General features: G+C 37.8%; 1 protein-coding gene across 1 annotated transcript in view; it reads right to left on the bottom strand.

Moving 5' to 3' along the window:
• LOC128666881 (cytochrome P450 2G1-like) overlaps positions 1–13,317 on the bottom strand; it is a 58,211-nt gene extending 44,894 nt beyond the window's left edge. The window contains exons 1-3 of the mRNA XM_053721687.1: positions 13,116–13,317; positions 8,061–8,274; positions 3,426–3,588 (exon numbers count right to left, since the gene is read on the bottom strand). Coding sequence (XP_053577662.1) covers positions 3,426–3,588; positions 8,061–8,246 — 349 coding nt within the window. The 5' untranslated portion in view covers positions 8,247–8,274; positions 13,116–13,317. The remainder of the gene's footprint in view (positions 1–3,425; positions 3,589–8,060; positions 8,275–13,115) is intronic.
• Between the last annotated feature and the right edge of the window lie 616 nt (positions 13,318–13,933).

Raw genomic sequence — 13,933 nt, 5'->3', positions numbered from 1 at the left:
GACAAGGAATACTTTAGCTAGAGAAATTTGTGGGACCCCTCAGTCCCTTATTCCCTATCCGCTGTATGCCCTGGTTTCTGTATGCCCTGGTTTACCCCTGTCCCAATATTCAGTGTTAACTATATAAAGAATATTACTGTATATCACACCTCCTTATACCATAAACAGTTCTTCATAAACTTAATACAGGATGTACATTGTACCTTTTCATACCTTCACCCCTAACACTGCAGTGTCCCTCAAAGCATGGGCCCCTGGGCAGGGTCCCCTCTTGCCCTGGTTTAAGGACAGGTCTGCTGCCAAGGTAAATGTAAGATAACTCAATACACAAGCATCGTGCTGCAGATATCTTATAAAGATAAACAATTAGGGCCTAATTGACCTTCTAGGCCAGTGTTTCTCAACCACTGTCCTCAAATACCCCAACAGACACGGGCGAAACTACAGGGGGTGCAGAGGTTGCAATTGCGACTGGGCCCTCAAGGGTGGGGGTCCAGCTTAAAAAAAAAGTTATTATTATTATTTTTTTAAATAAAAAATGTTGACCTGCCACTGCCTGAACTGATCATGTGAGTGTGACATGATGCTTCACTAGTGTCTCTGACTACAGGGGTTAGTCTTTCTGTTTTACCCATTGATGTTTATGTGTGTGTGTGTATGTATGTATGTATGTATGTTGCTGTGTGTGTATTTATGTTACTGTGTGCGTATTTATGCATGTATGTGTTTATGTGTGTGTGTATGTATGTATGTGTGCATGTATGTATGTTACTGTGTGTGTATTTATGCATGTATGTGTGTATGTGTGTGTGTATGTATGTATGTGTGTGTGTGTGTGTGTGTGTGTATGTTTGTGGAACCAGCAAATTACAGACCTTATTACTACAGCATGGGGGGAGGGGATAAACAGTGTCACTATACAGTACCACTATATACAGTACGGGGGGGCTGGACTATGTCACAGACTACTGTGGTCACTTTATAAAGTACTGGGGCGGGTAGGGTCAGGCCAGCCATCTCACCGGCAGATTACAGACTTTGTCACTGACTCACTATATAGAGTACTGGTGGGTCAGACCATCTCACAGACTGTGGGCACAGGGTACCTCCATTTCCAGACATGTAATCTGATTCACATTTTTTTTCTGTGTTCTGTGTTGGCTGTTGGGGGCACTTGAGAATCACGATTGAGAAACACTGTTCTAGGCCTCCTTAAAGGTACAACACTCCTTACTTCAATAGGGCAGGAATCACTCTCTTAGACAAGTGCCTGCTATGACAGTAGCCATCTTGTTATTCATGCACCTTTTGACAAGTGCTGCACTCTCACAGACCAGTGGCCTTTTGAAAGCTTTGTTGTGCACTTTTACACTTTATATTTTTACAGTGGCTGCATTGATCTAAATTATACCTGTGTTATTTTTATATATGTTATGAAATGTTTACACTGCGTATAAACCTCTCAATCTATATTGTGTGTTAACCGTAAGTGCACAATACAGCTGTTAAAGATCCTGCAACATCATTGATCTGGGAATGTTCACTAGTACGGTCACAGGTGCAAGAAAACCTAAGCTCCAAGATGGCGGCACCCAGAATGAAAATGTAGAGCTTCACTAAGCAGGATCTGTAAAGGGTTAAAATAAGACAACGGGGGATATTTATCAAAGTCTCAACTATGCTGCATTCGCCGGCACCAATACGCTCGCCTAACATCGCCTAACATTGCGTCCGTGGACCTGAATATGCTCTCCATATTTATAAAAAATCCCGGCAAAAAGACGTGCAACAAGTACGCGGCGATGAGCATCGTACTATTATTAACTAACAGTCATCGATCTCGTGTCTATTTGGCTTTTTACCAACTTTATTTAAACCCTGTCACTAAACGCCGCCACTATACTAAAATGTTTAACCCTTATCCCGCCACTCCCGGACCCCGACGTCACCTAAATAAAGTTATTAACCCCTATCCCGCCACTCCAGGACCCCGCCACCAACTAAATAATGTTATTAATCCCTATCCCGCCGCTCCCGGACCCTGCCGCAACCTAAATAAAGTTATTAACCCCAATCCCGACACTCCTGGACCCCGACGCAACCTAAATGAAGTTATTAACCCCTATCCCGCCGCTCCCAGACCCCACCACCACTAAATAAACGTATTAACCCCTAAACCTCTGGCCTCCCACATCACTACCACTAACTAAACCTATTAATCCCTAAACCGCCAGCTCCCACATCGCCATAAACTAAATTAAGCTATTAACCCCTAAACCTAACAACTATCTTCAAATAAATTTAAACTTACCTGTAGAATAAAAAAAATAATTAAACTATTAATTAACCTACCCTAAATATTATACTACAATTAAATTAAATTACCAATTAAATTAACTAAATTACATATTTAAAAAAACCTAACCCTACTCAAATTATTTAAATCTACTATTAAACATTATTAAAAATTACTAAATTACCAGTAATAGGTTTAGTTAGTGGTAGTGATGTGGGAGTCCAGAGGTTTAGGGTTAATACGTTTTACGTCCGGGAGCGGCGGAATAGGGGTTAATAACTTTATTTAGGTTGCTGCGGGGTCTGGGAGCGGCGGGATAGGGGTTAATAACATTATGTAGGTGGCGGACAGGTCCTGGAGCGGCGGGATGGGGGTTAATAACTTTATTTAGGTGGTGTTGGGGTCCGGGAGCAGCAGAATAGGGGTTAATAACTTTATTTAGGTGGCAGCGGGGTCCGGGAGCGGCGGAATAGGGGTATATATATATATATATATATATATATATAATTATTTTGATATAGCTATATATTTTACAAAAAATACATCAGATATACATAGAAATATCTACTTAAAATAAATATGACATTCTGTGAAAAACATTGGAATGTAAAATATGCATTCATGTTGGGTATAGTGCACCTGGTTAAACACATTTTTTTTTTCCAATTGCGCTCTCTATGGAAGTCTATGGAGGAGGAGTTAATGCAGTTGAGATATCTGAAGACCTACAGTTAGCACCTCAGGTTCGCTCTCGAGCTAACTTTTTACTTTCAAGTTGTAATATGCGCACTGAAAATTTACTTTCAGATGTATTAGCGCTCCACTTGTTATATGGAATATTGTTGATAGAATGTTTAAAATTAATATTCAGAGTAAAATCCCAATATGTAAATGTGAATGGAAAAAAACAGTCACTACATAAGGTGTAAAATCTTCAAAGTCCTATATCTATGTTAATATAAAGAAAACATTTCTAATTAGATTACATTTCTAGCCTATAACTCATTTTTAACCATGAGAAAAATCTATGTAGAGTTGAAGCAGAAGTAGTTTTACATTAAAACAACATACATTCTTCTGGCATATACTTAAACACCGGCATATCTAAATATTAGATTGGCTTACTCACCATATCCCTGAGTAAATTTATCGATTGAAGGAAGTCTTCCACGAATGCCAAATATCTCTGCATGATCTACAAGAGCTTCCTTCACCGCCTGATATCCACAAATAAAAACCACAGGCCTCATGCAAAAAAACAATGTATAGACTGGGCCATACTGGTCTCTCAGCTGTAACATGGAGAACAAAGTATGAAACATGACATTAATACATTTATCCAAGTATTTGAAGCCATTTAAATATGTATGGAAGTTATGGAGACTATTGATATGTTCACATCATTTTCTAAGTTTCATCCCCTGGTGTATTTACTAAGTAATATTTATAAATTAAACTATATTGTGGTTTTTTCTTTTCTTTTTATCCTTGTACTCAAATAATACTTTTGAACTGTTTCAAATAGCACTTCATGGCTTTTTTAAAATATAGGCTGGTACCTTATCAGCATAATCAATATTTTTTAAAATTTTGGTCCATTATACCACATGGAGTATAAAAATACTGATGTCGCACACAAATGTTTTGATGCAGTGAAATTGTTGTGCTACTGCTATACTGCTTTTTATTGGCTGTGGTTGATAGATGGCATATTACACCTTTATACCTCCCAAAATTGCTGGATGCCTTGCTGAACCGAGAAGCCCAGGCTAAGTTAGAGAGACTTGTGGGTAAAATTGAAGGTGTTTAGTGAGCAGGGTGCGAGAGCATGATTAGGAAGGCTATGGGTGGGGTTATTGCCCGATGTGGACACCCTGGTTTGACTTTGAAAACTAGGACTTTTAAATCTTTAAAAATATAAGTTAATGTGCTACACAATATGTAGACATTGGTGAGACAGCTGACTTTTTGGCCATGATACCCAAATATTGAAGTACTCGAAAGTGATGCAGCACAGCTGAAAAATGCTGGCCAGAAAATATTACCTGAACATCAGTATTTAAATAATGAAGATATTTTACCGTGAAATTTCCTAAGAGTTCACACCCTTCTGTAAAGAGACTTTAAACAGCCAATCAGGATGCTAGTCCCAGGACTTGCAAGGGAGTGTGCATCTGTCATTTTATTTTCATATTCAGTTTAAGGAAGTTTACTATGAAATGCACTGCTGATGCTGATTGGCTATTGTTATTTTTTTTTTTTTTCAATTTGCAACTGGACAGCAGCTGAAGTATAACTGTTCACATAGCACTTAGTCTGGTGAGCTGAAAAAATAATCTTTTTACATAGAGATGTTCAGGTGATCTTTTCATGTCAGCCTTTAACAGTTATGCTGTATAAGTTTCAAGTGATTTAGCATATGAGTACCATGTCCCTTTAAATGCGAATGGACATGGGTCCGCCCAGCATTGCAGTTATTATTCCACACAAAAAATGCAAGTCAGTTATTATTACACAAGAATGACTTGTCAAACATCCCAATCTGATTTAGGGACAGATTAAAAGTAGCGCGCTTATTGTTAGGAGATCAATCCAGAGATCATGGTGTTCTCTATGCTCTAATACATATTACAGGTGGAGTGCTGTTTAAATTACCACAAAAAGTTTGGCCAGAGGAACAGTTGGACTAAACTTCTCTATTGACAACTTTATATAGGGGTATCCTTGCATTCCTATTGGCTGATTTGTAATTTCAAATTTAAATCAGCCAATAGAAAAAAGCGTTAATTCAATTGGCTGATTGAAAATCAGCCAATAGTAATGCAAGGTTCCCCTATCTAAAGGGGGTACCTCACATTCAAAATTTAGTGTGAGGCTGGTGACAGCATGAAGAGGACGTGAGCGCCACTGGGAGGAAAATTGAAGACCGTCACTGGGATGAAGATAGAGGACTGCTGCTGGGATAAAGATAGAGCGCCGCCGGGATAAAGATGGAGCCCCGCTAAGAGCAATGCCCAGCCGAACTCCCTTTTCAAGGCAGTTTTTTTTTATAGTCTGATACATGATTATGAAAAATTATAGATATAATAGATATAGGAATATCTTTTTAACAATACTGTATATAGACCATATTACAGTGAATACTTATTATAACCAGGGATAGGCAAGGTGTCCGTACACGGACACTGGTGTCCGTGACTGGCCCTTGCAGTGTCCGCCGCCCATTTTGCTGTGGGGAGGGAGGAGTAAGACAGATGAATACTGGTCCTGACTCCTCCTTAACACATGCGGTGCCACGTTTCGCAGGGTTGTGGCCACTCCCACATGATGACGCTTAGTACCAGAAAATGACTCTGAGTGAGACAGAGAGAGAGGGAAGATTCAAGAAGCAAGCTGCCACTGTGTCCCTGGAGCTTTATATGCAAAGGTAAATCACTTTAACCAGCACCTGAGGTTTATTATAAGTAGTATTTAAATAGAAAGAAAAGATATAGTAAGGTTGTGATTCATAACCTTAGTATATCTTTTCTTTCTGATTAAATAATAGGAAAGGTAAAATATTTAGTGTGAATAAAGTTAGTTGCTTGTCATGAGACTGTTAGCGATATTGGGTGGTAAGTTATGGAATAAATAAAGCCTGAGTAAAATACTGGATGTGTATCTGCATCTGTATAATAACACCCAGCTCTATACAAAGACACAGAAGTGACACTGGAACATGTGTATAGCCAGACAAGGGTTGGTTATAGGGTCAGTGGTATCTGCATCAGTATAATAACACCCAGCACTATACAATGACACCGTAGTGACACTGGCACATGTGTATAGCCAGAGGAGGGCTGGTTATAGGATCAGTGGTATCTGCATCAGTATAATAACACCCAGCACTATATAATGACACAGTAGTTACACTGGCACATGGGTATAGCCAGAGGAGGGCTTGTTATAGGATCAGTGGTATCTGCATCAGTATAATAACACCCAGCACTATATAATGACACAGTAGTGACACTGGCACATGTGTATAGCCAGACAAGGGCTGGTTATAGGATCAGTGGTATCTGCATCAGTATAATAACACCCAGCACTATACAATGACACAGTAGTGACACTGGCACATGGGTATAGCCAGAGGAGGGCTTGTTATAGGATCAGTGGTATCTGCATCAGTATAATAAAATTCAGCACTATAAAATAATAGTTTTAATTTGAAATGTACCTTGGTGTCCTTCACTAAAGGTCTTTACTTTAGAAAATGTCCGCCACAGCCTTGGCTCGTGCCTGTCCCTGATTATAACGCTATTAAAATGAATATTGCATAAATATGCTTTTACATGTTTTCATCTACTTGACTGTAAAGGGCTCCAATGAACTTATATATATAAATGTCTATATATGTATTTTGGCGTATATATGTCTGTAAATACATATATACACATATAAACACATATGTACACACACACACACACATATATATATATATATATATATACACATCTTTAGACATGTATGTATCTCAATATTAAAGCCATTTGCCTGCCTTTTTTATCTAACACCTGAGACCTCATATGTTTGAGCCCTTATAACTTTTTTTTGTGCCATATTTTTTTAATACTTTTTATTAGATGATGTTATTATGAGTGTAAATGTACTTTCAAATGTATATTTGATGTGTTTTGTGACACTTTTTGTTTTACAGAACAGTTAACCACAGCTCTAAGGGCACGCTAACCCGATCAGAGTTAGCTTCAATTACGCTCAACTGATCGCGTTTACTTTCAACTCATAGAAGCCTATGTATCAAACGTCTTGCGGACCTGATATGACAGTGCGGATCAGGTCCGTAAGACCTCGCTGAATGCGCAGAGCAATATGCTCTCCATATTCATCATTGCACCAGCAGCTCTTGTGAGCTGCTGGTGCAACGCTGCCCCCTGCAGACTCGCGTCCGCCAGCAGGGGGTTGTCAATCAATCCGATCGTACTCGATCGGGTTGAATTGTGGCGATTCCTGTCCACCTGCTCAGAGCAGGCGGACAGCGTTATGGTATGGAGCAGCGGCCTTTATAACTACTGTTTCTGGCGAGTCTTCAGACTCGCCAGAAACACAGGCCCCCAAGCTCCATCCGGAGCTTGATAAATGGACCTCACAATATGAGCGCTACACCCGATGCGCAAACAGCCACGATAAACTCCTTTTCGCTTGTGCTTAACTGTTAGAACGCCACTGATAATCTGGCTCTAAATGTTTCTTGTGGTTCAGACAGAGTATACAATTTTTTATTTTATTTTCCAACTTACTTCTTTTATCAAATGTATTTTGTTCCCATCATATTCTTTTTTGAAGAGATACCTTGGAAGATGTCTACAGTACTACATAGCAGGAAATAGTGCTGCTACTTGGTGTTCTTGTAAATGGATAACATTTATATAGTGCTCCCAACATGGGTGGCTCCTAAGCATTACATCCCTGCTTTTCAACTAAAGATACCAAGTGAACGAAACAAAATTGATAATAGAAATTAAATTAGAAAGTTGTTTAGAAACGTTGGTTTCGTATCCCTTCAACTTTTTAATCATATTCATCCTTCAGTGATTGTTAGTTTTTATCAAGTGTAGCCTTCAAATATGGTCTAAGTGTAAAGTTTAGACAACTCTAACTTATAAAGTAAGTCTGAGTCTCTAGGTCATATTATTTCTGGTTGTCACATAATTAATAAACAGATCTTTTATTCTATACAACTGATTCACTTGTAATAACCAACCTTCATTAACGATCCGGCCATTTCACCCAACTTTATATGCAGCAGATTTCCGATCAGCGGGAGAGGCGTTGGACCTGGAGGAAGGTTACGTTTCCTGTACATTTGGTTCCATGTCAGGTACATGAAAATGCTGGTTATGACCAGAAGGAGGAACGTTCCTACCCCAATGGTATCCATGAGAGACATCCAAGAGATTTGTTTTTCTTCTGACTCCCTAAAATAAAGTTTGACAAATATTCCAAGTATAAGCAGGGCTTGAAAAACAGGCGGTGCTGCTAGTGCACAAGCAATTCACTATAGTAAGAGATTAATCTATGGGTTTGTATTTCTTCAGTTTAGTTTATGATCCATAATCTAGGTGATAACTGAACAATTATAGTTGCATAAGCAAATATATATATATATATATATATATATATATATATATAAAACATAGAAACAAAGCGCACTCCTAGGGATCCTTTTTCAAATACTTTTAATGGTGAACGTTTTCGGACGTATAACGTCCGTCCTCAGACCAAAAAGATGTTACATACTTACCCCAACTGCTCTTAAATGTGACAGACAATCAGTGAGAACCGGCCGGACCTGCACGCTCTCCCGAGTAGCTCCGCCCCAGCGGGTGACGTCATCAGCCCGGGCAACGTGAGTCCGGTCAGAACAAAAATATACTTAAGTGCACCCTACAAAATAATAAAACAGAAAATGGGCATGATGCAGACAAACAAATGCACAGTAATTACAAAATAATCTGAGTATTAGAGGACTATTGATTGGTTGTGTAAAGTGTGCCACGACCGGTTGTCATAGCAACCGTCACTAACAAAACTTGCTGGGCACATGACAATAGGACAACCAATGGTAGAGCCCCAAGCATCTCACAAATATTGTATCATACCAAAGCTATGTAATAACTCATGAAGGAAAAAATGCAGAATACAAATGCAGAAACAAGAATGTTAACTTAAATGTTATTATAATATATTGTCAGCTCTACGTTGTACTCAAGAAACTGGGTCACATGACCGTTAAGCGTTCCAGTTTCTTGAGTACAACGTAGAGCTGACAATATATTATAATAACATTTAAGTTAACATTCTTGTTTCTGCATTTGTATTCTGCATTTTTTCCTTCATGAGTTATTACATAGCTTTGGTATGATACAATATTTGTGAGATGCTTGGGGCTCTACCATTGGTTGTCCTATTGTCATGTGCCCAGCAAGTTTTGTTAGTGACGGTTGCTATGACAACCGGTCGTGGCACACTTTACACAACCAATCAATAGTCCTCTAATACTCAGATTATTTTGTAATTACTGTGCATTTGTTTGTCTGCATCATGCCCATTTTCTGTTTTATTATTTTGTAGGGTGCACTTAAGTATATTTTTGTTCTGACCGGACTCACGTTGCCCGGGCTGATGATGTCACACGCTGGGGGCGGAGCTACTCGGGAGAGCGTGCAGGTCCGGCCGGTTCTCACTGATTGTCTAGCACATTTAAGAGCAGTTGGGGTAAGTATGTAACATCTTTTTGGTCTGAGGACGGACGTTATACGTCCGAAAACGTTCACCATTAAAAGTATTTGAAAAAGGATCCCTAGGAGTGCGCTTTGTTTCTATGTTTTGTATGCCCATTTTGCAGCACCCAGGGCATTGGAGTATCTGTTAGCTTGGAGTGCAATCCGCTTCTAATTTGTATATATATTTGTATATATATATATATATATATATATATATATATATATGTATGTGTGTTGTACAGGATTAAAGGTCAACATGTGCATGGGTGCATTTCAATTTTTAATATAAGCATTTTGCAATATATGTCCATTATCAAAAATGCCAATTTTAAATAAAGTTATTACTGGTTTTAAGAGGCTTACGCACATATCCTGTGAGGGCTGTGCACCAGTATTGAAACACCATGCCTAATCAGCTGCAAGTAATGTGTATTGCTTCTGTAAAAACATAATTTGTGTCATACAAGCTACTGCTGACTCTCTGAGAAGGTGTAGTGTTTGAATACTGGTATAAGGGTCCTCACAGCATATGTGAGTATGCTGCAGAAAAACAGCATTAACTTTTCCTAGAATAGTTTTTCATATATATATATATATATATATATATATATATATATATATATATATATATATATATATATATATATATATATATATATATATATATCTCAAAAATGCTTCTGTTTCAAATGGAAATGCCCACATGTACATCTCAGTTTTGACCGTTCTATCCCTTTAATTACCTTAATGTTACTAAAACAGAGCAGACATTTAAGTATGCTTTTTTATTTGTTATGTGCTACATTCGTTATTAATGTAACAGGGGTAAAATTACTATTCTATGATATATGTAATGTACCATGGATCCATGATAGTTTTGTATTGAACTTGTTTTTACCATGTATTTACCTTTATTTATGTATTAAAAACACATTTTAGACCAATTTGGCTCTCCATCCAATTATACTCTAACCTAGCCTCCTTAGGGTAGGCGCCTGGGATTTTTCTTTTCTTTATCTGCTTTAACCATTGGGCACCTGCTAGGAGTCCCCCTCCTTAGGCTTAGAGGTTACCATTAGGCGCTGAGGTTTTCTCTATTTTAAAATTACTATTCTGAATGTAGCTCACTCCCGCTCTGGTCTAGTAGCGGGAGCGAGCTGAATTCATTTTAATTGGCGCGACCGGGCACACAGTATTGCAGAGATGCGCTGTGTAAAATCCAGACCCGCTCAGTAGAGCAAGGAGCGGCGTTCTGGTAAAAGGAGGTTTTAGTTACAATTTCTCTGCAATCCTTTAAAGTATAAAGCTACCGGTAAGCTAATGTTATATAATTCTCCAAAATCAGACACTGCTGGATCTAATATAGTTTTAAATTTTTTTACAAACCCATGGCTTTATTAAAGAGACAACACAAATAGACACACAAGTCTTCTCTACACAAACACATCTAGATACCACAGGATCCTAAACATTTTTACAGACAAATATATTGATCCTTCCAGGCTCTGCTTCATTTTTATAAAAAAAAAAAAATGCTGTATTTGACTGGATCCATATCTAATTTAGACAAACACAAATGTAAGTTTATTCCAAACAAATAAATCCAAACTGGATCCAATACTTCTTTTTTTTTTACACAGATACATCTGGATCATATAAGAGCATTGACATTGCTTGATCCAATGCTTTTACAAAAACAAACAAAAAAACATCTAAATCCTGCCAGAGCCTACCCTTTTTTTTTTAAACAGGAAACAGCTTGATTCATAGATAATTCAGACACATTGGGGTATATTTGTTATAGTGCAAGCGTACATGATATGATGTAGCGTATCATGTCCGTTGCACATCGATAAATGCCGACAGCATACGCTGTCGGCATTTATCATTGCACCAGCAGTTCTTGTGAATTGCTGGAGCAATGCCGCCCCCTGCAGATTTGCGGCCAGGGGTGTCAATCAACCGAATCGTATTCGATCAGGTTGATTTCTGTCCACGGCCTCAGAGCAGGCGGACAAGTTATGGAGCAGCGGTTTCCGGCGAGCCCTCAGACATTAAGTTCCACATGAAGCTTGATAAATCAGCTCCGTATTCTCTACACAAACACAACTAGATACCGCTGGATCCAAAACTATTTTACACCAAACATCTGGATACTGCCAAAAAAAACACTGGATCCATAACTAATTCAAACACACACACAAATCCAAGTCTTCTCTACAAAATCACATCTAGACACTGCTGGATCCAATACATTTTTACACATAAAAACATCTGGATCTTGCAAGAAAACTAAATCAAGATACAGGAATTTTACACAAAAACATCTGGATTAATTCAGAACTTACTTTTTTTTCTTTTTCTTTTTCTTTTTTACATTGCTGGATCAAATGCTGTTAAAGGGACAGTCTAGGCCAAAATAAACTTTCATGATTCAGATAGAGCATGTAATTTTAAACAATTTTCCAATTTACTTTTATCACCAATTTTGCTTTGTTCTCTTGGTATTCTTAGTTGAAAGCTTAATCTAGGAGGTTCATATGCTAATTTCTTAGCCCTTGAAGGCCACCTCTTTTCAGAATGCATTTGAACAGTTTTTCACCACTAGAGGGTGTTAGTTCACGTTTTTCATATAGATAACACTGTGCTCGTGCACGTGAAGTTATCTGGGAGCAGGCAGTGATTGGCTAAACTGCAAGTCTGTCAAAAGAACTGAAATAAAGGGGCAGTTTGCAGAGGCTTAGATACAAGATAATCACAGAGGTTAAACGTATATTATTATAACTGTGTTGGTTATGCAAAACTGGGGAATGGGTAATAAAGGCATTATCTATCTTTTAAAACAATACAAATTCTGGTGTAGACTGTCCCTTTAAGTAAAAAATCATGTTTATGTGGGAAAGACTTGAATTACTAGGTGTCTGTCTAAATTATACATACTGTAGATCCATAGGGAAAAAAAGTATGATCTGGTAGGTATATGGCACGTTTGGTTGTATTTGCATTTGTGTGTTTATGTAAATAAGACCTGGATTAAGCAGGATTCTGATGTTTTTTGTTATAAAAATAATTTTTTCAAAGTGTGTTTGTTTAACCTCTTAAGGACAAATGACGGAATTTTTCCGTCATAAAACAATTGAGCAAACTGAAAGCTGTGTCCTTAAAGAGTTAAATTAGACACTAGACCAGAAAAATCCAGAGGTGTTTACGTACTTAGTTTTAGACGGATCCATGCTTGTTCATATAAAAAAAAAACACATATATCCATCTAGATCCCTACAATATAAATAGTAAACCTGGCACCATCTGTTTAATTCTGCAAAACATTAAAAAAAAACTATCACGCTGTGTCCCTGCACGAGAGGGTTGTCTGAGGACAATGACATTGCAAGATTGTAACACTGTAAATGAAAATCAAACATTTCTATGTTTATTAAAGGGACATAATACACACATCACATTATCTAATACTTAGTAAATGTTAATGCATATAAATTTGTATATTTTCAAGTATAAATATAATTAATCATTACCTTTTTTGGCAGAAAATTGTCCCTTTCGTCTTGCTTTTAAAATTCCCAAATCACTGATACGTAGGGTCCAATCAGTAGTATCTTTCAGCTAGACCTCGGAAGCCTTCATACAGAGTAGGAATATATGGTAACGACGCTACTCTAAGATACAACGTACTAGATTCTGTGATGTTTTGCAAATGCTCACCAAAAAGTAATGAAATGCTGCTGTTCCCTCTAAGGGAAATACAATTCTCTGCACATATAATGAGCTGCAGACATGGGTGGAGAGAGCTGTAGGCAGTAAAGTTTGGATTTATTTTCTGAGTGCAGCAGGAATATATTAGCTTCATTAAAAAAAAAGATAATACAATACTACTCGTCTTAGAAAAGCTACCATAGGGCTAGGCTACGAGTTGAGCGCAAGAGCAATAAAGTTTATTTTGTTGGTATTTGCATGCGTCAGGCGTAACATGCTTATTACGAGTTGTAAGTAGAGTGGGTATTGAAAATAATCACCCCCTGTTAAATAATAACATTTTGTTACTTTGCAGCCTGAAATAAAGACAGACACATTTTTTGTTTATCCAGTTGTTTTTACTCAGTGCAACATATAAAATCCAAGTGAAATGTATAACACCAACATGTCAGGCAAAAATAAAGACAGCTCAAAAACAAAATCACTGCATTGCAAAAAGGATCACCCCTTCCTAAAATTACTTGTAAACTCAATCAGGTGTAGCTAATCACCTTCTCAATGGCACACACAAAGCCATTTGACCTTAAACTGTGATCAGCTGTGGGCATATTGATTAGCTCAACATGAAAATAGCTTTCCT

The sequence above is a fragment of the Bombina bombina genome, chromosome 7 (assembly GCF_027579735.1).
Source record: "Bombina bombina isolate aBomBom1 chromosome 7, aBomBom1.pri, whole genome shotgun sequence".
In the NCBI taxonomy this organism is placed as follows: Eukaryota; Metazoa; Chordata; class Amphibia; order Anura; family Bombinatoridae; genus Bombina; species Bombina bombina.
The sequence above is the reverse complement of the archived record's forward strand: the minus strand, read 5'-3'. Positions and strand labels throughout refer to the sequence as shown.